The 26113-nt window shown below is 37.6% G+C and overlaps 1 protein-coding gene across 1 annotated transcript in view; it reads left to right on the forward strand.

Annotated features, from left to right (window-relative positions):
- The window catches only part of LOC128991728 (mucin-4), a 49954-nt gene that overhangs the window by 12358 nt on the left and 11483 nt on the right, over positions 1–26113 (forward strand). Inside the window, exons 2-8 of the mRNA XM_054414868.1 lie at positions 14351–15374; positions 15989–16169; positions 16872–16990; positions 18539–18679; positions 19208–19305; positions 20150–20333; positions 25713–25902. Of these exons, the coding sequence (XP_054270843.1) occupies positions 14361–15374; positions 15989–16169; positions 16872–16990; positions 18539–18679; positions 19208–19305; positions 20150–20333; positions 25713–25902 (1927 nt within the window). The 5' untranslated portion in view covers positions 14351–14360. The remainder of the gene's footprint in view (positions 1–14350; positions 15375–15988; positions 16170–16871; positions 16991–18538; positions 18680–19207; positions 19306–20149; positions 20334–25712; positions 25903–26113) is intronic.

Raw genomic sequence — 26113 nt, forward strand, 5'->3', positions numbered from 1 at the left:
CTCTGAAACTGAACCCAACACGTATTTGACAAAATTACCGAGTTCACGACATATTTTCTGAAACACTACTAGATTAGGCGGTGTTATTTTGGACCTTAAGGAAACAAAGACCTCAGCACATTAACATAATGTTAGTTTCGCTACGAAGACAGATCGTCGACATTTTCACTGGTGACAAATCGTTTCTCCTGCGATGCTGGCTGGAGCTGGATAGAAATAGCGAGATACATTCCAGAGACTAGCTGCCAGCTGTGTCAGCCGCGAAACTACGACTACGACCCTCCTGTGTGTGGGTATAAATATAGACCAGAGTTGTCTTAGTTAGCAGATAGTTAAAGTGGTCAAAACTCTACAAGACACAATGTACGATACCGTGATGTCTACAACCTCAGTCCTCATCAGTGTAATGAAGAATGAGCCAACCTATGGACCTATGAACGTCCTACCTATGGCTATGAATACCATATTACAGTATTATAGTTGACTTCACAAATCCCAAAAGACGAGTCAGCCTGAGTCAGTTATCAAGAAACAACTTCGTAATTGTAAATTACCTTTTGGAATCGGTTGAGTTTACGAAAAGTTTACCGCAAATTTGCGAATCGCGTGAGACGCTTGCGCCCAGGCACGGTGATCGCATGCAAATTGTGGGAAAGTTAATGTGGCATTCGTGTTGTCGGGTCTGCACAATATCAGGGCACTAAAGATAACCATGGGGCTTGCAATGTTTGCTTCCGAATCTGGAATATCATGAATTGGTTGTCCTCATCACCCCATGGCTCTTAGAGGGAGGAGATTTATAATACAAAAAAATTTCTGCTCACATGAGAGACGTGTCCGTTGTTATTTCCTAGATAGATTGGCCTGAAAATACTCAAAATCTGCGTGAATATGCTTTTTAAATAACAAATTTCAAAACAATTAACGATATATTTGGTGAAATAGAGTTAGAAGCATACACAATCCAACACACATTGATTATTGTACTCGTAACCACACTTACTATTGCTCTTAAAGCTAATGTGGGAGAAGTTCTTTACTTGTACAGCGGATATCATCAATCAAAATCTATCAATCACTACCTGTAGATTACTTGACAGCAATGAAAAGATTGAATCTATATTGAACGTGTAGGAAGGTCGGTGATCAGATGATGGAGATTGTAAGTCAATGGTAACCTCGATTGTCTACATCTACAATGTTCTACTCTCACCTCTCTCTCCAGGCTCCAGCTGGTCGATTATCATAAGCCGGACCTACATCACCAGTCACCTCCCACCACTTCCTCTTCCGGACTACCACCAACGTGCAGTCGGGAGTGTCCTGATTTATTTTTACAATGAAAGAGTTTAGTTTCAGGTCGTATATACCACCCCACTCCGCAATACAAGCTATTTCCAATGACTATTGTTAATCGTGAAACAGTTTCTTCTTATTGGAAAAGGGTTAACACCGCAAAGTCTTTGGTTGAACGATGTGTTGAATACAAGAATACCCTCGTCCAGCGCGGAATCAGCTACTTCCCTATTGGGAAATTCACACGGCAGTTTGAATACGAAAACAGTGCGAAGATGCGAAAACATATAAGTAAACAACATAGAAGATGGGTATTAACCACGAATATTAGAGTTGAAAACTGTATGAATCGTAAACATAAACAGATTATGTTACTGGCCCGAAAGTGAACATAGTTTAAGTATAGGTAATCGAGTCAGTAACGTCATTTGTTAAAGATTGTGATCCATACAGCTTTCTCTTCAAATGTTCGTGGGTATCAACTGCTTCAAAACTTAGTTTACAACAGTATATCTATACAATTCACTTTAAAGGAAAGATTATTTAACACGGCTTAAATAACTATTTTCCCTGTACAATCGTTTGTACAGAAAGTGTCCATTATTGTATCGATGCGATTTTTGAAGGACAACGCCACAACTGTTTCCTTACTTTGTGCTACCAGCAAAACTCCTTCTGTTTCCATAGTCCGTGTAGATCAGTTGAATGAACTCATCACCGCCACAGATGAGTTTGAAGTTTACAAACAAGTGATGTTTAGACCGTACTGACAACGGCTAAATATACCGGAACTATCGTCTGCTGCGGCAGGGGCTGCTTCTGAGATTACGCCTGTGAACTTAGTTGATAAAACGTACTCTGTAGCTATTAGAGGATAAGTTTTTCAATGGAGAGAGAGCGAGAGAGATATTTATCTTCGTATGATTATTTATTCTCTTTTATTTTATAGATATGTGACCATTTCATAATGTGGTATTTGGTTGAGTGACATTTGTGGTGTTCCTGTCATACATCTGAAAAAATCACTAGTTTTATGTTAACTGAAACCATCTACCCCTGAACATCAAGATAATAATTTTTTTATATAGAGACTGTTAGGTTCTTTCAATTAGTTTGCATTTTAATATTTCCAGTAGGATACGCACACAAGTGTCGCAGTTTTTAAAAGTGTTTTAGTAAACGATAAGTTGTCCCTTAAGTTGGAACTTGTAGCTTGGTCTCGATAATTTGTTGTTTTACTAGCACACTCCTCAATCAATTGAGCTTAGTTTTTTTTTACTAAAAAATTATAATGGAATGTAGGCCTATATATACCTATGGTAGGCTAGTTTAAAGTCAAAAGTCAAAACAAATATGCAGTCTATTCCACAATACAAACCACATTTACTGTGGCCTGGTCTCTTATCGAATTAGACTGCTTAAAATAAGAGGGCTTCATAAGCATTCTCAGCTGGTTAAAGGAAAGAGAGGGACAGATAAACACGATTCCTCTGACCTGACCCAGTAGGAGAGAGAGAGAAAGAGAGAGGGTGATAGGACAATACATGGTCCAGACATGTCATCATCTAAAAACGGTCCTCGACCCGAGCCGGCCTACATCATGCCGTATAATAATGGAGGAAACGGTACTTATTTAAAATATAATATTAATGTAATGTTTAGGTCCGTAATAACAGTATGTGGGTTTTGATTAGAGAAAAGGTTCCGATGAACCATTGAAAACTCCATTCCCAAGCATGAACTGGGCAACATAAGCATAGCTTGTCAAAGTGGCTAAGCACGTTCTAACGAACTGATGAACTCCTTTAAACTCTCAGTGCCTATTTTGGTACAGGAAGTTTAGGAAAATGACTCGAAGAATTGTCCAAGTACTTAATCGTTTGCGCATGATACTTACCTCGTAAAACACTTATCAGACGCGTTCTTGAGGATTGGATTGGTAGACTCAGACAATTTCTCAAAAATAAGAATATTATCCAGTAGTAACTGCGCTGTTCCGTAAGTCAAGAGTCAAACTTAGCGGTGACCAATCTACGTCCTGATCGCCTACGTCCAGAGTTCTCTCTCCTGTAGACACAAATCACTTTCACGACTCATGCTGTATCAGGTTCTGGAAGTATATACTGGGTCAACCATGGAGTCAGATGTTCATCTTGGTTTCTCTTCATTGCACTTTCGTGCCCGTCTCTTCGTTGCTTCACTCCCCGCTCTTGGGATCACTCTGTATCCGATATGGGAAGTGACTTCCAATAACTTGGTGACTATGTTACTAAAAAATATACTCGTAGTGATGTTAACGGCAATAACAAAATAAGTTTTTGTTGGAAACATTCCTCATAAAAGAATCGCTACCTTGCAGATTAATTTTACACTTACCAGTAGCTGTGCCTGTAGTTTCGTATCTGAAGAAAATTTTAAATTATTAAGGGTGTTGTTCCTTACATATGAGAGAGCATATTTATATAGGGTGTGTACACAATACACATGAATATATTTCCACCATAATTTTAAAATTTTACTAGATAAGGAACCTTAAAGTCATGTACAAAATGAGCTATTTGATGTGAAATCTCGTTACTACAGTCCAAGCTCGGGCACTTCACTGAAGTCAAATCTCGCCCTTTAACTCTTCCTTTGCTAAATACTCACTTATTAAGACAGAGAAGCTATTTTTACACATTTCAAGCTTAACATTAATGCATTATGAGTTTCGAACTGAGTGAGACACATCACCTGGTTTCACTATCCAAATTCATTTTGTCAACGTACCAATAATCAAAGAGGTTTTGGTGCTGTACCAACAAGGAGTTAGTGATTTTCCGCAGGACCTTCTGATTGTTAGCTGGACCGTGTTCTACCGGACCAATCAGCCTCTCGTAACAATGCCAATACTTGTGTTAACACCGAGAGGCTCATCTATACCTCCAGGGGGAACGGGACGATTGGCACACATTTTTGGATCTTCTGCCCATGGCAGTATTGGCACAATCATTTGAACGGAATAAGTAGGGTCAACTCGCCTGCTTGGAAAAGGCTCGATTAGCACAACCGCTCGACCAGGTAGACGCCATCGAACGAGGGAAAACGGGAAGTTTGAAATTCCCCGTCAACTCTGCTACTACAGTCATTTGCCGGTAATATAGCGTATTTTCAAAGGTTAAGTTAGGTTAGGAAGTTAGGTTAAGTTAGGTTAGGTTAGGTTTGTGTAGTTTTATTTTGGATCCAGCTAGCGCAGTGACCGTAGCTGCAGATTTGTCGTGCTAACTTACACCTTCCTTACTCCAATAAGCACCACAGCAGGAAATTTGTGGGGACAAAACAATATCCGTTTCCCGCATTCTGGCTACCTGCCTACTACTTCCTTACCGGTCTGTTGTGCCAATCGTGCCTTTCCGAACCTTACAGGTTGACCCTTCTTAATCCCCTCTAATGATTGTGCCAGTCGTGCTATTCCAAATCGGCTAAAAATGTGTGCCAATCGTTCTACGGCCCCTCCAGGACACAGGTTATCTCCTGACCTTGTAAGGACGAAGGATGTCACACCTTACAGCGACTCACATCCGTCTCACTATGTGGCGTGTTACGGTAGAACGCCTCAGAAAATCGCAGCTTCCTTTCGCGACCGAGGCGCGGTTTATAAAGAAAATTGCGCAATCACGAAACAAACATCAGTGTTGGAGGGAAACTCCCATTCCAGTCTTGACTAGGTGAATTTGCGTCGCCGTGAGGACAGTAACAAGGCTATGCATAATTTAAATCCTGCCCTGAGCATTTTAATTAAAATATCGTATTATAAATGTATTCGCCAGACGGAAACTACCACTTACAGGTTGGTTGGATACGTTTGTTAATATTCAAACACGTTTGATTAAGCTATATGAGATTGGTCTTTCCAAGATGCACAATTTTCCCATGTAAAGTCTTAATGACGAACAATCGTCCATTAAACTAGCCTTTTCCAAAACCGGAACCCAAGACACTGACTGCCAGTTTTAGGGTGGTACAGAGATCAATTTGAGAAACAGCGCAGAGGCCTCTGTTGGTTCTTTTGCACAAGATGTGCTTTCTTCAAACCCCACGATAAGCTGTAATCGTAAAGCAGGATTCCAAGGGGATTTATAATGGTACAACTTCTCTGTGAACGTAATGATTAAGGTTGTTGCAAATAAACTCAGCTTATCAAAACATAAGTGTGTCTTATCAATTAATTTACTACTGCTGTAAGGTAATCAATGAGTTTGTCGCTGTTGTAGCTCTTTAGGCTATGCTAGGTCCGCTAACAAGATCATGTTTGATTGGAAGATGAGCCCGCTGGGGCGGTTCTAAGGATTCGGAGTTCTTGAGCTTTTATTTTTCTGATATTTAAAACGGCATCGCAACTAATAGTAGACTTCCACACTGTTGTTGACCGGATACAGTAAACCTACGTATCTGTATGTCTCAACGTGCAATGCACTTCTTGTCTCGCGGCCCACACACTCGCACACTCTCACAGTCTGAGGTAATGTAACAGAAAAGTAATGTGGACGTCTGCTGCTCACCTTGCTGTATGACTCATTATGTGATCGTTGGACTCATGGCGAGGCCAGCGGGACGGGAAACGGCCCAAACCCGTTCATCTATTGGTTACATGTAAATAAGTGTTAAGGTGCTTCTATTTTGTACCTGAACTAAGTTCGTGAATATAGGCTACTTTTTTTAGCAAATTTCCCATATAGGGAATAAAAATGATCCGATTTTGATGAAATTTGGTACAAACGTGTAAACCTACATTTATTCGAACGAGTTCGCGAACCAGCATGATCGTACTATGGGAACGGGGGTTTATGGGGGGTTTTATGGGGTAAAAATAGGGTTTTCCCATTTTTGACCCTAAAAACACACAATTTTACAATTTCTTTTCAAACCATTTTGTAGAGCGTAAAAAACAAATAATTTTGTATATTGAAGCGTTATTGTGCGCCTAATGGTTACGGAGAAAATTCCAAAAAACTGTAAATTTAAATTCCCTATGTTATTCTTATGGAGAATAAGTCAACTGTTGTAGTTTGCTTGTTTATGAACATATTTTGATCGAATTTGGAAGAAAATACATTCATTTCTTACTAAACTATTAACATTAAAAAACACATTTTTACCCTCCCTGTTGCAGCAAACCTAAGTACTTGTTAAACTAATTCTATTTAAATAGGGAATAAATATGATATTTTTAAGGGGGCATTTTAGTGTAAATCCTATCAGGCTAATGGAAATTCGCTTAGTCTGCAGGTTTGCTGCGGCGGGGGGTATTTTTTTTCTCCTCCGCAGTCATCAAGATTGGTTCATCTACTGATATATACCTTTTTGACCCCGCAGTGTTCCAGAATATTCTCGTATTTGGTACACGGTACACGTTCTACGTGACCACGGACAGCCCACGGGGCGCTGCTAACGTGTTTCTCCGAGTGGCGTGTCGAATTGTCGCAAACGCCTGTTGGTCCAATTGCTCAACCGAGGCTGTACTTGTTCTATAAATATGGGACTACCAACTCCATCCTGAAAGTTCATTCCCCCTGGCGTGATAAAGTGTGTCATTGAAGGACCAGTAAGATGAAGTAGGGTGGTAAATCTTACCTCAGTGCTTGTGCAGTTTTAATCAAATCAGTACCTTTAGTTGTTAGTAATATTTAGGTTAAACTCGCTGAAATTTACGGTACGCTCAATTTAGTTATCGTTATCTTTTCTTAATGGGTAGTTAATCCCAAAACTACAATCCTGAACACCTTTTTCTAAACGATTTAAAATGAAAGTGAAGTAGAATTAGCGATCTGGCATGATTAGCTAAAGAAATGGCTATATAATTGACTATACTAATTTTACCCAAAATAACTTGTATTTTAGTTTGACCCACTATCACGTGCAGTAGTTTTTTTTTCAGTTTGAGGTAATTTAGAAGTTTGATTCGTAATTAACTAGAGTTTAATTTAAACTACATTTTCTGTTATTTGCATGCTTAATTATAACTTTGATCTAAAAAAGGTGCAAGAGTTTTAAACTTCATCAATTAATTGGTTTGATATTACTTGTTATTGTATGATCAAGTTCAGAGCTCTTGTTGTTGACGAAAGGATAGTTGGGAGATCAGTTAGGCCTTGAGACTTTGAGCGGAGGGCGACCGCCTAGTTAATCATATAAATAAATACCCGGCGGGCTCAAATTTAAAACTTTTGCCTATCCTTAGTATGCACTGGGTAACAGTTTCGCTCCTTTGAACCTCTTTTACGTAATTTAGCTTAAGGCTAGGAGACTTAACTCGTTTGAATTTTCATTCCACGAGTTTGTAATCCTTTCCGCGTGCTACCTTTTGTATTGAAGTTGTAGGAAATGGAAAAGTTGTTCAGACTGTGCTTAGAAGTTTTCCGATCCTTCCTTATAATGAGAGTGGTGTCCAACGTGGTATGTTAAACTACAAACGAGTGGGTACGAAAACGTACTCATTTACAGCACGATGGGGCGGTTAGGTTAGGTTAGGGTTTCATAATACTGTATGCCATTAACTCGTCGTTTGATGTGTGAATCGTTTTTAACTAAGAAACCATGTTAACACCACAGCGTGCTGTAAAATAGGAGCTTCCTTATGATACGTAATGGGTAGCCTGTTTTTGAACGTTGTCTCCAATTTTGATTCTGATATTTTATTCGGTGAAGGGTTAGTCATAAACTTCTATATGCTTCTATGTTAGTGGATGATCACTACAGTAGACAGTTTAGACGGCATATGGTGTTGGCCCTGGCGTGTGTTTTAGTTTACAACACGTGTGTTTATGTGACCATATGCCCGTCAGCACCTGGCCGTGACCGTGGACACAGTACACACTACACCGCTTAGCTTGGTGCTCGCCTCAGCAACACATACACCAGCTGCTACTACGTATAGGTGACGTATAGAATAGCATTTAGCATTTTATGTGTTAGCGCTGTTATACTAAACACAAGCGGATTTTAAGTTCATAATCGCGAAGGATAATTATTTTAATTGAAGTAAAATGGACTGCTTCTGAGACTTGTTTTGATTACACTACGTTCTGATAGGTAAGGCTACTCCTGTTTTTATATTGTGATCATAAGGTTATACATTTACCTAATTTACATAATATTTATAACCTAACCTACTTATTTTTCTCACATATAGATCACAGTAACTATTTTTACAATACAAGGTAGGTTAGACCACAATATACAACAAGGGTAAAGTGAAGATCTTTCTGTGTTTTGTGCCTGCGCCTCTCTGTTTACGCAAATTTCTCAACTGCCCTTTCTGGTTTTGTTAAACATCACGGCAGATTGTTCGCATTTTTCTGTTATGTTTGGTTTGTTGATTTGCTTGTTTTGGTTCATGCAATATTGTTGTTTTAGTTTTTGCACCCAAATTCACTATCAAAATTTTCTTGAATTAGAGATTGTTATTGTTAACATCTTCCTGTTTGTTAACTTGTTGCGATTCATTGTTATTTGTTATGTTGTTAAATTATTGTTGTCAAATGTTATTGCTTGTTACTGTTCTGAATTGTTTCACATTTTGCACCTGTTATTTTTCTTTAAATTGTATCATAATTTAAATCTTCTTATGTATTGGCGTCAGCCGTTGGTCAATAAATAAATAAACAAAGGGTCACTTGAAGACGGGAGGAGTTCCCTTTGCTCCCCGAAACGTAGTGTAGTCAAAACACATCGTAAGGACAGCTCATTTCTCCTAAAATAAAATAAAAACGTGTTTTTACAATACATATTCAGGGGGTATACTTACAAATTCCAAGGACATTCTGCAAGTAAAACTTACCTATTTTGGATATATTTTAGTCCCGGTGGAGCATATTTTATCAAGTCGACATAAAGTATTTTGGCTCCAAGCCAAACTCCAGTCTCCATTGGAGGCAATATTTATTACTGTATAGCGACGACCCTGGACGAAAGTAATGAAAGCTACTGATGGAAGTAGACATTCGTATTCATTATAGGTAGACATAGTCATTTAATCCCACTTCTCTTATTGTATTAGGCCGTTTATCAAATTGTGATTGAATTTTACCATTACATTTTTTCTTCTGAATGTTTATGTTTTTTATAGATTGGGGAGTATATCATTTTCTAGGGGATTTTAAAGGGAAAAGGTCTATTCCATCAAATTCCAAACGATCATCGGACGAATGGATTCATAATTTTCCAGATTCAGAAGCAAACATTGCAAAACTCGGATTCCCAAAGTTTTCCGATATCTGCAATGTCATAATAACCTCACTACACTTTGTGTGCATCTCAGTGCATTCGCGTGGATCATCGTCTCACGCATAAACAATTATAAATTATAAAAAGTGTTTAACAATGTTCCCCTAAGTCCCCCACATATCGCGTCGGTCGCGTTTCCCGAACATCTCAATGCAGTATCTACCTACCACTTCTATGTGGGAAGGCCTTTCTTCATTTCTCTTGCAGTTCTTTCTTCAACTGATGCATTGTGGGTTGAAGGCGATACTCAAGGATCTTGCTTCCTCGACAACCAGAAGACCTTTGTTAAACTCTGTTCAAGTGCAAAGTGCAATCCCACGTAGACAAGACCTTCCTGATTTGATCGCTCCTGTCGGGAAATTTGACGTTTATCAAGGAAGTCGATGCGAGATAGTGTGGGAGGCATTTCAAATCGGTTCTGGGGAAACGCCTTTTTGTGCTATTCATACTGGAAGAGTGGAATAATACAAAAAGGAAGTATGAACTTGGATACTGGAGTAGACTTGCCATCGTAAATGAAAAATAGTTTCAATGTTTTAAACAATGAAAAATATAATTACATTATAGTAGTAATTTTGAAATATATTCAGGCAATGTGCATACTTCGATGATTAGTTTGAATAAAATTGTAATACATAAATGGTGAAAATTATCCTATATACGATTACTTTAAGAATATTTCAACTATTGTTGATTTTGTTTGCGCGGGAATAGTTTGTGGTAATTATCTTGTATTCCATAATAGCTTTGTGTGTTTTAACAATGCATAACTCATAAATCATAAGTTTTAGACCTCATAGCACACCTTTATGAATGCAAGATAGTACATATCTGCAATGTAGAATTAAGATTATCTGTGTAGCTTTGTCAATGATCAAATTGTTCTTAAACTTAAACCATTTACTAATGGTTTAGTAATCTAACCAAAGAAACACCAGAATGGTACTGATTTTCCTCTGATTAGAGCCGGTAATCTTTTATTTGTCACTAACCATTTAGTATGACCACTTATACCCAGCCTTATACTAAGCTGCCTACATTTAACCTTTGTTATATACTTTCGATAAAATATCAACGTAGAGCGCAGTCACAGAATTAAGACAAGCAGATGGTAAATAGATGGCTCCTCTCTTTCGTTATTCTATAGTTTTAGGACTATAACTGTGATTTAGATAGATTTTATCAGAGTAGTCCACATAATGTACAGTATAGTGTTCTCGTCTCGCCAGTCAGCACGGTAACGGTTGGTTATTATAACGGCGTCCTTCTCCTCAACACGCGCTGTAAAAAACAACAAATTCTCACCGATATAAATCAATTTCTTTCAAAACTAATTCAACTGATTTAGCTTAGGTTAATGTACATCGAATTCGTGCCCCTTTGTAATACTTCAACATTTGATTTAGTGACTACATTTTTAAAACATGGTTCAAGGTTTTATTATTCGTATTATGTTTTTCTTGTTATTATGCCAATGTTTAGGCTGTTTTAACTTCATCAGTTGTTAAACTATTCATTGTCGTGTAGTGTAACAGAAGAAAAAAACGTAATATGTACTTTACGTACGAGATAAACAAACGTACCTATATTAAAGATTAGCGCACTTAATTATCACCCGGGCAATATTCACACGTAATAAAATCCAACTTTTATATAGTATAGGGTAAAACGTTTACTTACGCTACTTACAGTAAAGTTAATGTTTGTAGTCGAAGTCGGTTATTTAATTAATAGGACTTGGTTCATATTTGTACATTTTGAAGTTTTGTCCGTTTCTTTACTCGCTCTGGACATTGCTCTGAGATTAACTCCCTCCTAAATGAACATTGTCACCGCCAAAAGTTGCAGCCACTAAAACACCGTACTACCAGCAGACATTCGGTCTGTCGTGTTGACCTTGACCAGCTGCTGTGTGACCTTGACAACTCTGCAGACGCGGCTGGGTCCGCTCCCGTGCTGCCGCTAATTGCACTTGAAGTCGCAAACATTGGTAGAGCCTCTGCCCAGTCTGCCCTCCCACTTTTATAAGGATATAACGACAAATTAATACGCTTATACATAATATAACTCCATGTCGTCCGGGTGGTTTTCACCCCCTCCCAATGCTGCTCAATATATTGGAATCTGTGTGAATAACAAATGGAGCGATTTCTAATGGTCAATTGCAACCACTTAGAAAAAAATCAAGTAGCTAGAGCGTTTTTACGCCCCGCATTTTATGCAAGCACAGTTAAATCAGGTTTGTTCAGTCAGCTGTTTCTGTAGTCAGGACATGTATAAAATTCCCAATTAAGTACCGGGTCCAGTTTCTAATCATCGCAAATCTTATGTTCTGAGGATCAAGACTATAATCACCCGGCTACCCTGCTTTATGGTGTAAATCTATAAAGTATATAGATACCCAAATAAAGTTTCACACAAATTAAATTTTGCAAAACCAATTTGTCACAGACAACAATAAGATGATTACCAACATTCATTTCCAACCCAATTCCAGACATAATTTAAATTTTCCATTTCAATTACGTAAACAGTTTTACTACCTCAGACTTCTGTAAAATATATTCATATGGGCTACTATTTACTGGTCTGAATGCTGTTTTAGAGCGTTGTTATATGTTTGGGTCTGTTGAGCCTTGGTGTGGTTGTAGGACTGTAGGCTATTGCTGTGTGTGCAGAGGAGGTGCGAAGGATGAGGGAATTGGCTAAAGTGGATAATGTTGTGTGACCCTACTACACACTGCACTGGAGCCCGAGTGACTGTGTCTACTGTCTATACTGACTACATGATGAATTTTTCAATCGTACTTGTTATTCAGTAGTAAATCAAACTTTTAAAAGATTAGCACTTAAATACAATAATATTAGATGTAGAGATCATAACTTCTGTCATAACTTCAGTGTCCATCTGTAAGTACAATATTGACTGAGCTCTGGAAAAAAAAATTGTGCACTGGTTGAAACAAAGTTTTGTTTTTATGGGTTTAATGATCTTTATTCATATAGTTTTAATTGATTTTTTACCTACCGAAAATTGTTGATTTCCAAACCAGCCTTTATTGAATTTGTATACAGTATTTTCTTAGTAGATATTAGTTGGGTAGCCTACACTTACCATGTTACCAAGATGTAAACTTACACATGTCTTTAGTTATGACATTGAAATGACAAGCTGTGAAATCACAATACAGTACAGTGGTAACGAATGAAATCAAATATATTTGGTTGATATTCTTAACACATTAGTCTGAGAAGCACCAGTACATTCTATAGATGAAAATTATTTTGGTAAAACTTGTTGCCGATCTGTGAATAATAATTTTAAACTGGTATTCGCACAATTGTCAACAGTTGGTAATCCAAATCCCATAACACCCCCACTTTTTCTCCAAAATAAAATCATCCATCAGCTTTTATGATTCAGTCGGCTCAATGGACTTTCATCAATTGAAGGTGTTTGGCGCTTGTGACAATGACAGGGGAGCAACAATAGCCCATCGGCATCATTCTGAAATAGACATATATTGGACTTGAATCAACTGGATTTATTTTAACACAAGAATAGGCCAAAACGAATAAGCCAATTGTGAATAGGTTTACTTATTAATACATCCTAATCTGATATATTGCACATTTGTTTGTTAACAATTACTGGTAGTAATGCAAAAATTGATGACTTTACTTCTGTCGATTAGACAATACTCTATTTACTGTAATCACTGTATTCGACTGTGTAAAAATAGGTCTTGTAAAGAATAGCAACTGTTACTTGATCCTTTGTTGCCACCCGGAATCTAAGAGTTGTGTGCAAAAACAGTTGACATGTTATTGATATCTGATATGAGATTAGGTGATATAATGTCTTCTGTTCACTATCCTACTTGTAAATGCAGAGGAAACACGTTGATGTTTTAGCCATGTTTGTAAGGGTATTGTTAAGTATTATGCATTAAATTATTCTGTTCATTACCTCTTAGATACACAGTCGCAGGCTAGGCATTTATACATTCCATTACCATGTTGAACTTGTTGCGTGGATTTGATTAAAAATTAAGAGTAATTTATGAAAAATCAATTAGGCTAGATGAATATAATTTAAATTTTAGAACCACTGTTTATATTTTTATTGAGTAAAAAAACTGGCCCCAGCCGATCCAAGTGGAATGGATATCTAGTTAGCTATTAAAGTTTTGTGGAATTTTTGTATGTACCAACTTCTTATTTTAGAACAGAAGGCTCTAGCGCAGACCTCTAAACCAACAAAGTATTGTGAAATTAATAAAAGAATTTAAAAAAAAATCCTCTGTAAACAATTTATTTTTAACTAACTATGCTAAAAAAAACTACTCTAAGTAGGCCAATTTTAAACATCTAAACAAATATGAATACAATATAATAACAATATAATAAATAGCAAATATGAATAACTCCACTTATTATGAAAATGGCAGTGACTGGCTGTGTTTAATGAGATACGGTTGTTAATTATATTTGTTAGCAATGCTATATTTTCCTAACTTTACTCTATTAAAAATAATAATATGCTGTCACTTTGAACTATTTTTAGTAATTTTTTTACAAGCAAGGATTTTGCCGCATACTTCATCAAACATACTTAGTCAACAAATCAACAATACTGTATAATCATGCAATAGTTACTTTATATTTATCTGAGGATGTAGGTTGAGCCTCTGATATGTGTAGGGGAGGTAAAATCTTGGTTGATTAACATAAGTGTAATTCAAGTATAAATAGATTGATGAGTAACATGATGTGTGTTATGTTGCAGAGAGGATGCTATGGAGTGTGCGGAAGCTGTGTCCGTGTTCCGAGGGAAGGAGTGTGAGGTGCCGGAGGGCAGTGACAGTGGCGTGGAGGTGAACGGAGGTACTGTTGGGGGCCCAGGTGGGGACGTTACCCCCGTAGCATCTTGTGACTCTAGTCTAGTCAGCTGCTGTTACTCCTCAGAGGACCTGGTCAGTAACACACTGCAGCTGCCAGAGGACCTGTCATTGTCCGGGGGAGGTGACGGGACCAGCGAGGGGGGCAGCGAAAGCTCCTCGGTCACTGGCTACCACAACCCCAGAGTTACCTCAGGCAGCGCGCGGAAAAAATGTCCTCCCCCTAGAACCCCTTCAACTACCCGTCCGTCTCCGTCCGGCCTGTCCTCCAGGTCTCGAACTCCTTTGAGTCGGGATCGAAGTACGAGTAAAACAACTCCCAAAACGGTTCATCCGAGTAGAGCACCAACTCCTAGTTCTTCCACACCAAAAACTCACAGAGACAGTTCGGAAAGTAGAAAGACTTTGAATAGAGTTCCTTCGGTGAAGGGTAAAGTGAGTTCTCCGAGCAGTGACTGTAATGATGGCAGATGGCCATCGACAATAAGTAAGATTGCGCAAAAATTCCGTCCTGAGAAGAAAACTGTTATGAACACGTCCACCACTTCTGTAACGGAGAGTAAAGCGACTGCATTGGAAAAGTATGCTACATTACCGAGGAGAAGGAGAAAATCTGCGGAAAACCTTACCCTGAGTGAACCTCTGTCTAGCAGAGAACCTAGTCTGAACCGTTCTGCTAGTCTACGGAGGAAACAGAATCCCATGGTGTCTTCAGCGACTTCGGCCACTTTACAGGGCAGCACCAACAAGACGATGCCTCCATATCCAAGGAAGAACAAGACAAAGACACGGATCTTCCATGAGATCAGCATACAAACTGCCTTGACTGGTGCGGACCTGGAGAACGGCTTAGGAAGTCCTCTACTGAAAGATGTTCACTCCAGGGTGGAGACAAGGAATTGCGGGGTTCAGGTAATTTTACCTTGCTGTTGTCTTTACATAGTACCATTAGCTACAACCTACAACTGAGAAGCTGAGCTGTTTAAAAAATATAACCTCTTAATGTTTTAGAAAGTAATTATGCACAATAAGCCTAAAAACGTACATTAGCACTCATAATAGCCTCCTTTGTGTATAATAATAACATATGTTAACCTTTTGATCTTTGTGGGCTAGTATTCACGTAAACCCTGCAGAACTGTATATCAGCACAGCGGAGATTATTTTGCTTCTTCCCACCAGTTAAAATCATTTTAGTATCAAAGCTGCTCACTAAGTATCAATATTCATTGACTTTACGAGTATTTAATTTTCATTATGTTGGGTAGTACCACTGGACATCAAAGAAACCGAGAGAAACAAAGTAAAATTAAGCCAAACTACTCTGCAAACTAAAAAATAAATTCAAATTCTATTCATAAAGATGACTTGATGATTCTGCCTTTATTGATAAAACCAAAAATCGATGGCCTAACTTTTAAGCACTTTTTTAAATTTTTATATTCAGCATTTTTACTGCAAATTCAAGTAAAATTGTGTACTTCCTCTCACTACATTGTTTACATTGTTTTGTGTTTGCTTGACAGGTGGAGAGAGGTATGAGGCGTATAGAACAGCTGGAGGCTCAGCTGAAGGAGTACAAGAGTCAACTGAGCAGACTGGCCGAGGAGAGAGAGGAGATGAGCAAGACTTGTGATCAGCTGAGGACACAACAGCTGACCAGGGACGCTGAGAACATACGTCTCAAAAGTCTCATTATAGGCAACTGTGAGTATCGTAGAATGTACTACTGTTGAAGTTCCATTTTCTCATTCTATTGTTTCTACTAGAATAGTTAAGAGGACTTATTACATATTACAGCTTAAAATAAGTTCTCACTTCAGTTCGGCATGGTTAATATTTAAAAATGTTTGTGTGAGAAAGAAAACATAATTCTACAACAGCCCTACACTCTACCATTGCTTTAGTTTAAGAAGGTTTTACCATTGAAAAATTTAGTATAACTTCTACAACTAAAGCTGAATCACACTAGAAGTAAGGTATGGTGTGGTGGAAGAATTTCCACTGCTCCGGTAAAAATGAATTGAACTACGAAAGCACAGTTGAAAACTTCTTCTCGAATCTGCCGGGTGGGATACGGAGAGGAAGTTATTTTGTTTGGGTGCGTCAAGCCTCTTTTGGGATACTAGGTATGCGCAGGGTTGCATCATCAGAAGTGGCTAAAATTATTGGACGAAGCTCTTAGTGCATTTTTAGAACCAAATTTTTGCAAGAATTGTCCCACAGTTGCTCTGGGGAAGAGGGATAAAAAGCTTTGTTGTGTTTCTGTGACAGTTGCCAAGTGTGCTACAACTTTTTATGTTGCTACTAAAACGTATCTTCTATTGCAGCTAAAAAATCAGAACTGCTTTCTATTTTGTGATTTAGACACATTCCAATGCACTAGTGCAATAATTTGTGTTGTTACAGATGATGCTGATGACACAGTTGGACAGCTGGAGCAGCAAGTGCTGAGTACCAACAGTCTGATAAATCAGCAGCAACAGGAGATCTCTCAGCTACACAGCATATGTCATCGACTACAGAAGGTCAGTATCAATCACTATGCTCCGTTCACAAAATTTAGGCTGTTCTAGGGGAAGAAATCCATCCCCTTCAACTTGATCCTTCTTTTAAAACAATAGCTCAATGGCTGAGGTTTGCCAAATTGTCATTAGGTGCAACATATACATTAAGCAAAAATAAGTGGTGGGGGGAAGTTCCTCAAACCGCCTAAAGTTTGTAAATGGAGTATAGAAGCTAAGAGAAATATAAACCCTCAATAAATTAGTCTAATCAGAGTTCCAGGAGGTGGGTATTAAAAAGAATCTTAACACGAAAAAGGGTAGTAATATTCTGGGATTGTCATGACTGTACTCGTAATTAATTACTAAGTGACGCCATTGAATTCACATCCCTATGTTGTACAATGGGTATAGTTTTACTGTCCCTACCATCTATAATTGAACCATCTTTAAATGGCTTACCACCATAAATGTAGCTCTGTAAATAGAAATATTTTTGCTCATTTGTTATTAAATTTTTGTTATTCATAATCATTTATAGTTTTGATCATTTGTTGCTGTTATACTGACCCCTTTTTGTCTCCAGTCTTTTCATTAATTCATATTGGCCGCTGAGTAAGAATGTTGTGGTAATACATATCTTTATAGTTTAACCTTCTTGTGTTTGACCGATAACAAAAATGAAAACTCTTGATGACCAAGGTTGAATGGTCGGTAACCATCGATAAAAGAGTATGAACCAAACATTCATAGTTTTTTTTTTTTTTTTTCTGAAAGTTTCATATCTGTAAGAAGAGGAGAACACTAAAGAGCAAGGATGTTTGGAATGCGGGTCTAGATATCTGAGTTTTTTTTATCAGAAACGCTTGTAGTTCTTGGCGACAGTTCAAAATAGTTGACATTTCAAATACACCAACTGAACAGTTCACTCCTTTACTTGGATGCTATTTTGAAATGCTAGTTAACTGTTGCTAAGTTGGCTGATCATTCTTCATTTGCTTACTAACTGATGTCTGATCTTGTATTTCCGTTTTGTTGTAATGTCTTAAGACACAGGATTAACAAAAATCCCAGAATAGAAAAGAATCCATCTTGTCCCAAAAACGTAATAAGTAATTAGAATATTTTACTGTCACTGAAAGAATTTCCAACAAAGAAAGGTTTCTTCACGAAAAATCGAAATAGTAAAAAAGTTTACGAAGTATTTCACCTATAGTTTTATGTGTTAACATGTTATGTTTTTTTTTGTGCCAGGTGGACTCTTTATCATTATGGTAAGCCTGATTTCCTCACAAAAAATTTATCACAAATAAGACACAGTTTTAACATATTAAAGTTTGGGCTGTTAATACAATATTCATGAAAATTCCTCAAAAGCTGGGACAGAAGTGGGTGTCATAGTTTAAAGGGTGCGAGGCTATTATTTAAAAAATAACTAGTGGAGGAAACTAATCCATAATATTACCAATTTTGTGTAACTTTGAACCAAATTGTGACCTCCATACCGATAAAACAGCCATACCACTCAATATTTACCAAACGGGCCATTAATGAAGGATTGTTTGATCACAGGATCTGGACAAGAGTTATTCTGCACAAAAGGCTTTGCTAAAGCAGCAAGAAGAGATGGAGTTGGAGTCGGCAGAGTTGCAGGAGTTCCTACAAGCTGAGAAAGCTGCATTGGCTGACACTCTGCGAGACCTGGAGACTGAGGTAGGATTGACAACATCTCATGATGCTAAATGACTGGCTAATGGTTGATTATAGACCTCGATAACAAGACTTGTTTTCAAGGTCGACTTCTTATTGAGGTTTGCAATGACATGTGGTTAGAGATAAAATAAATTCAATTGGATTTGAAAATTACACTTGTTATCAAGGATGACTGGTTTTCGTTTGTCTTGTTATCGAGGTTCCACTGTAACAATAATAATATTTACTATCATTAATAACTTAATAACAGACAACGTCAAACAAAAGAATGACATTGATCTAAGTGGATCTACTATGAAAACCCCATACAGTGAACAGCACACAAGTAAATCAAATTTAAAAAAATAATAAATTTAAAGTAATTATAATTAAGAAACTTAATTGGTACAAATATGTTAACAAAAAAAGCTATCCAAAATCTACTACTTTTATAAACCATGCAATTCCACTTAAATTTAGAAAACCACTTTTTTGTTGATTTCTTTAAATTAGTTTAAGTTGTTGGTCATTTATTGTCTTATGTTTCAGCTGGCAGCAACCAGAGAGACAGTGGCCAGCAAAGAGGCAGAACTACAAAGACAACAAGAAGAATGTTCCCATCTAGTAAGGATCAGCGAACAGAGGAGGTGAGTAATGCACTTATGTTAACATATATTATTTCTTTAAGAACTACTTTATTATTTAAAACTTTCTGACATCAAATACATAACCAATCAATAATCACTATCAGCTTTTAAGTACACCAGGAATAGATGGTGATGAAAGAGGAAAGGGACTGGTGGGTCCAAGACTGCTAATTTCACTGATTTGAGTGCATTAAACACTCATTAACCTAGACTAATTGAGTTTTCCAGTTGATTCCTTACTCCGGTTAAGTAAAATAAACTTAAGTTAAGAAAGGCAGTGCAATTCATGATCGTACTTAATCATAGCTGAGTGATAGAATATAACAAGCTAAAATGGAACATGAATGTCATAAATTGTTAACCAAATTGGGATCATTGAGTCTTTAGTGCATTGAGTTTTCTTGCAGAATTTGACTACTAGGAAAACGTTTATACTTGACCCTTTCAGTTGGTATGTTCAGTTGGTGCCAAAATTGCTACCAAAATCGGCAGCTATAGTCCTCGCTACCCTAACTTGAGGCAGCCCAAGGCCGCACGCCGTATGTGTAGTGAGGCCTTGGGCTGCTTCAAGTTAGGGTGGCGAGGACTATAGGAAACCCTTCTATCATGTGACAACTTAAAACATGTAAACTGTATGGTGTTGCGTTTCATATAGCCCATGTACTCTATTAAACAACATGCTTCAACCATTGGTTCTGTACACTTTAAGTGTTTTATCAATGACATAACAAATAAAAACGGTACAGTGGAGCAACCCTAACTTTGCTGAAAAAAGTTTTTATTAACTGCCAATGAAATGGCTGTCCATATTATTGAGGGTTTGTAAGTGAGAATCCCATTTCAGACAAGAGCAGTTGTCACTGGAGGCTCGCTTGGCTGGGATGGAACTGCACAGTAGAGAGTCCCTGCTACAGCAAGGAGCTGCAGTGTCCGGTGCCTCTGTTGCATTGTCCAGGCTTGGCTCTAGACTAGACAATCTCGTGGATGCTCTAGTCAACACCTACAACATCTCCGAGACCGATCTCGAGGTAAATAGAACAGCTAGTTACATTACGTAACAAAAACACATTTATCAGTTCGTTTGATTTGGATTTTTTCTTGAGTAAAATTTAAAAAATTATGTATCTTTTTCATCAGCATTTTTCACTTATCATTTTTCACTTATTACACAGGGTGTATACCAACCGGGAAAACCGGGAGAACCGGGAAATAACCTTGAATTTGAAGGGACCTGGAAAAAACCGGGAAAAAGCCAGGATTTTTGGTCCGATTCCGGGATTTTTATTTTAGCCCCGGTAGAAGATTGTAGTCGTAAAATGCGTCTTGCCGCAATTGCGGGCGACGTCGATGACGTTTTCGTGACCGCGGGAGACGACGATGACGTTTCCGTGACCGCGGGAGACGACGATGACTTTTCCGTGACCGCGGGAGACGACGATGACGTTTCCGTGACCGCGGGAGACGACGGTGATGATTTCTACACGGCCGCGTGAAATGCTCAAGATTTTGCCGCGATAGTGGCCGATGACGATGACGTTTCCGCGACCGCGGGAGACGACGATGACGTTTCCGTGACCGCGGGAGATGACGATGACGTTTCCGTGACCGCGGGAGACGACGATGTCGTTTCCGTGACCGCAGGAGACGACGATGTCGTTTCCGTGACCGCGGGAGACGACGATGACGTTTTCGTGACCGCGGACGACGGCGATGACGTTTCCATACCTGCGAGAGGCAATAATGATGTCTACACGGCCGCGGAAGATTTTCGTGATTTGCCGTGACCGCGAAAGACGACGATGATGATTTCTACACGGCCGCGTGATATGCTCATGATTTTGCCGTGATTGCGGCCGACGACGCTGACGTTTCCGTGACCGCGGGAAACGACGTTGACGTTTCCGTGACCGCGGGAGACGACGATGATGTAGACACGGCCACGGGAAATATTTATGATTTAGCCGCGATCGCGGACGACGACGATGACGTTTACGTGACCGCGGGATCAACGATGATGTTTACACGGCCACGGGAAATATTCATGATTTTGCCGCGATCGTGGATGACGATGATTACGTTTCCGTGATCGCGAGAGACGGCGATAATGTATACATACCACGGGAGATGTCCAGGATTTTTCCATGATAACGTAAGACTGTGATGACGTTTACGTCACTGTGGGAAGCGACCACACGACCGCAGGAAATATTCAGGATTTTGCCGCCGTTGATAATGTGTTCATAAAAAATTAAGATAATATTCAGGATTTTGCTGCTATCGAGAGAGATGTTTCCGTGGCCTTAAGTAATGATGATAATGAAAATTATTACTATAAAAAGGATTATTACTTTTTCAACACTAGCTCACTATGGACTTTGAAACAAATTTCAAACAAAAGTTTATATTGAATACTTAAGCTGCAAGTCTTAAATTGATTATAGTTTAAGTGGAACCAAAGAAATAAGCGGGAACCTGGAAAAACTTTGAAAAACCAGGAAAAACCTGGAAAAAACCTGGAATTTCACTTTAATAAAATAGTATACACCCTGCTTATTACAGTTAAATTGGTCAATTTGTCAAGCTCTCTCAGAAACACTATTTTGCAAAACAATCTTTGATGAAGTGTGAAAGAATGGATAAGAGTGCTCTTCAGTCAATTTCCCCCTTGTGGAACTTAAATAAATTAATATCCGCCTGTGTCTTGAAATCAAGATCAGTTTGTGAGCATGATACAATAGTATTTTATTTTCAATATGAAGTTAATGAATCACGATAAAACACTAATAACACTAAGACACAATATTTAAAGCAATATTTTTTCTGTAAATATGTATATGAAATGTACAACTTCAAATTTATCAACAATTCTGTACTGTACTTCACTGCACTAAATCCAAGTTGTGTGTTTTTGCTGTAAAGAGGTGTATTAGGTAAGTGTGATCGCTTCTGCCGTGTGACGATCAAGCATAGCTTTTGTCTGGTGATTCTTCTTCACATCTGTCCTGTTTTCTTATTTGTAAACAAATTTTCAGTAACAACTGAAACAAAACACTTGTTTTAACTGTTCACCACTCTTTCAATTTCCCTGTCAGCTTAATGCTTTGTAAACAGTATCATAAAATAATTCTCATTCCAGAATTGTCTATTACATAGAGTTTAGGTTTATCAATAAACCTCAAAAACCTATTTTACAATTAGGAGCAGTTTAGTGTTTAACACTATTCGTGCTATCGACATGTTTGAACATAAAAGTTGCATTTATTTCAATGTTAAGCAATTGCGGGAATTCCCGTCATCAGCACCCAACGTGTTAAAACAAAGAATTAAGGTACAGAGTAAACACTCTACAACTACCTACTGCACTGCACAACTACCTTACGCTAGTCACTAGCGTCTAGCGCAAAGTCCAAAACTTCACCCTACAACACTCACATTGGAGCATATTACCTTATACAATAAGAATTTCCGAACAGTCCTCCTCACTCAACTCTTGATCGCTTGTCACAAGTATATTTCCAACACTCCATACCAGAGCTGAAAATACACGGTTGTCCCATAAACGAGTTTAACTTACTTTTCTGTGTGTGTAAACAACAACAGTTTAATACCACATTATTACGTATAAACATTCTGTGACCATTTAATGAATCTGCTTTACAATGAAAAGAGTGTTTAGTGTCACAATACTATACAAATTTAATCTACAGTAGACTCCTTATCCGGACACCTTTTAACCGGACATCGGTTTAACCAGACTACACTCGGCTGGAATGACATCTCTTTAACCGGAAAAGTTTTATCACCACATCGGCAGGAAGTGGGCGGTACTGAAATGACTGTTCTCGTGGGAAAGATCTGAGACCAGTGATCACGTGTCTGAATACAATGCTCTCCTAAATTTAAGTCAAATACTGTAGGTATACAGTATGCATTTAAACGGTCCGTTTTAACGAGTTTACGGGGACTTAGGTTTAACTGGAAAAACCATTATCCGGACTGGCCTCGGTCCCGAGGAGTCCGAATAAGACGGAGTGTACTGTAATATACAATACTTTATCTGTATGATTTCTTACTCTGTATGAATCACTGCCCAGTTAGTTTATCTAACGCCATATTAAACCCCTGTGTATCTGATTCCTGATAAACCACTGTTTGGTTTATGTTATTCTTGCTAAACCGCTGCCGGGTTGATCTGATTCCAAATAATTGAGGTTGCCCTTTTTGTATGCAAGGTAATCTTCTTTTTGAATAAACTGGTTGCAAAAGTGAATAAAACACAAACTTATAAACCAAATTACAATAAATTATAAAAATATATTTAATTTTTCCAACTCAAATTTGAAATTCTTGGATGATTTAAAAATCCCATATCTGGGAGAACTGGAAGCTCAACAGGCTTATGAAAGTGAAATGAGTGTAATTCATATAATTTTGAATGATCCAAAATATGCTACTAAGTAAAAGATTAACTATAAAGTTAACTAATTCTTACAGCGTTGTGTTACTCAACTATTTCAGGTCTTGTACATAGATATTAGATTATAACAAAACAATACAGTATACAATATTTGTCTGCTCAAGAGTGTATTATCATAGTTTGGTGTGGCTTTGTGTTGTTGTGTGTGACTGTATCAACTATATGTACAGTGTATAGCATGGGTATAAATGTAAAAAGTGCTGGAAACACTTTACTTTTGAATTATGTAAACAAAATACAATTTATAAGTGTAATTTATAGATACAGGTTCAAAAAACTAGTGAAATACTAACAATATTCTGTGAGAGCTACAAAAAAGTCTCCCTCCTCTACAGTGTGCTTCTGTGTTACTCTGCTTACTATTCAGAATATTGTTTTTAACATTTTAACAAATCATTTTGTTTGTGTAAAATATAGTTTTTAGCAAAAGTAAAAACACAACGGTTTGGACAGCTTTCCTGCTACAACAAAACCTTGAACCTTACCTAACTAAAAAATCCTAACCATCAAAAGTTAACTCAAAAATAAAGAAATATCAAAATTAGTAAACTACATTAATATACTAAAGAAGGATTATAACAGTAGAATGACGTAATACCCAGCACAATACAAACATTTTGTGACTTTTTTCTGTTGTTAATAGAAAACGTGGTAATTTTATGATTGTTTGAAATGAAATTAAATGAAAAATTCTTTATTTTACCAGGCAAAGTTAGGGACAAACGTAAATATAAAAATAAAAATAAACATACAATGAGATTTCTCAATCTAATATAAATCTACATATTTAACAAATCAAGAACAGATTAAACAAAAATGCAATTTAACGAAATAATAATATAACTTATAAACTAAAAAAAAAGAAAGTGTTTTATGTGTTTGAGCACGCCTAAAGGCCTACAAGAGACTGTTCTACCCATCCAAAATCCAAAGTACCTGAAGTACAAACAAAACAGACTTGAACAAAAGGATGTTTACTTTATCTCACACATTTTGGTTCCTAGATCCTCGTTTGCTAAAAACTACTCATAAAAATGTTGAAGAAATAAATAAGGAATAAAAATATAAAATACCTTTTTTTAATGCTGAACTGTGTTTCTGAGAGAGTATTTCAATGGTGGTTTTAAGTTACTAAACAAATCATGATTCCATTTACGTCGAGCAAGCTTATTCCTACAGCTATATTTGTCATTGTGGAACCTATTTGAAAGTTGTTCTAATCCTGAGATTTCTGCAGTGTATTTTTGTAAGCAAAAGTTAGTTCCATGTATGTTTAATTACCTTGTTTTTAACTGGTAAAGCTTATCCTAAAATAAATTGTATTTGATTGTAAACTAATTAATAACTACCCTCCATAAAACAGTAGACTCCTGACTGTCCATAAGTGGATTAACAATGCTGCGGAATAACCATGATGTGGATTAACCACAGAAAAAAAGTTGAAAAATTCTAGTTAAATGTAATTAAGTAAAACGACGACCAAGATTTTTAATGTGAGGAGGCCCATCATCTTGCGGGTAGACCTAGAGTTGTCATTGTTTACTTCACTACCAATGAGTGACCCTTTTAGAGAATCAATTAGTTGATTAGTTGTATTTTCTGTGTGTTTTAATTTTGTTATTCAGTGTAAATGGCTCTCCAATTATTTTGTTTTGTAAATTGAAGTATGTGAAACAAAGCTTTAAGGTATCTGCTCTGTATTTCAAATGTACCTAAACCTGTATTACAGCCTAACTACGTTTTGATGGCCAATGTTAGTTAATTCTCAGGCATTTCCAGATTAGGTTTACATTATCATTATCCAGGATCACTGAGCCACTTATTATTGTGGATAATTGGGAGTCCACTGTATATTTAAATCCTAAATTGTTGCGGTTTTTTGGACCCTTTCCTGCTACATATTCTTAAATTTTGTGTATTGTTTGTCCAGGATGTGATATTCCACAATGAGGTGTACAGTCAGAGCAGCAGCAGTGCTGAGAGTGCTGACAGTAGTCCTCAGCATCAAGGCAGCTCTCTGGGCAGCAGCAATATGGCGTCAGGCTTCATGTCAGCTGTACTCACTGCCATCCGTAGCGCTACAGCCTACCACAGACACACCAACACCAATACCAACACTGGTAAAGCTAAAAACAAAAACAAATATATCATCATACACATAAGAATTAAATATCGACTGACAAAGTAAGGTTAGAGCGTGCACAGTGTTTGTCGATTCGCTGCCGTCGATGACTTGTTGTCTGCTACTAGCACTACCACCCTTGCAAACGAAATGCTACCAACATATCAGACACACATTTCAATATGGGTAAAGTACAAAATTCTAAAATC

The sequence above is a fragment of the Macrosteles quadrilineatus genome, unplaced genomic scaffold, assembly GCF_028750875.1.
Source record: "Macrosteles quadrilineatus isolate MER2022 unplaced genomic scaffold, UCM_ALF_1.0 Scaffold_1__1_contigs__length_201487025, whole genome shotgun sequence".
NCBI lineage: Eukaryota > Metazoa > Arthropoda > Insecta > Hemiptera > Cicadellidae > Macrosteles > Macrosteles quadrilineatus.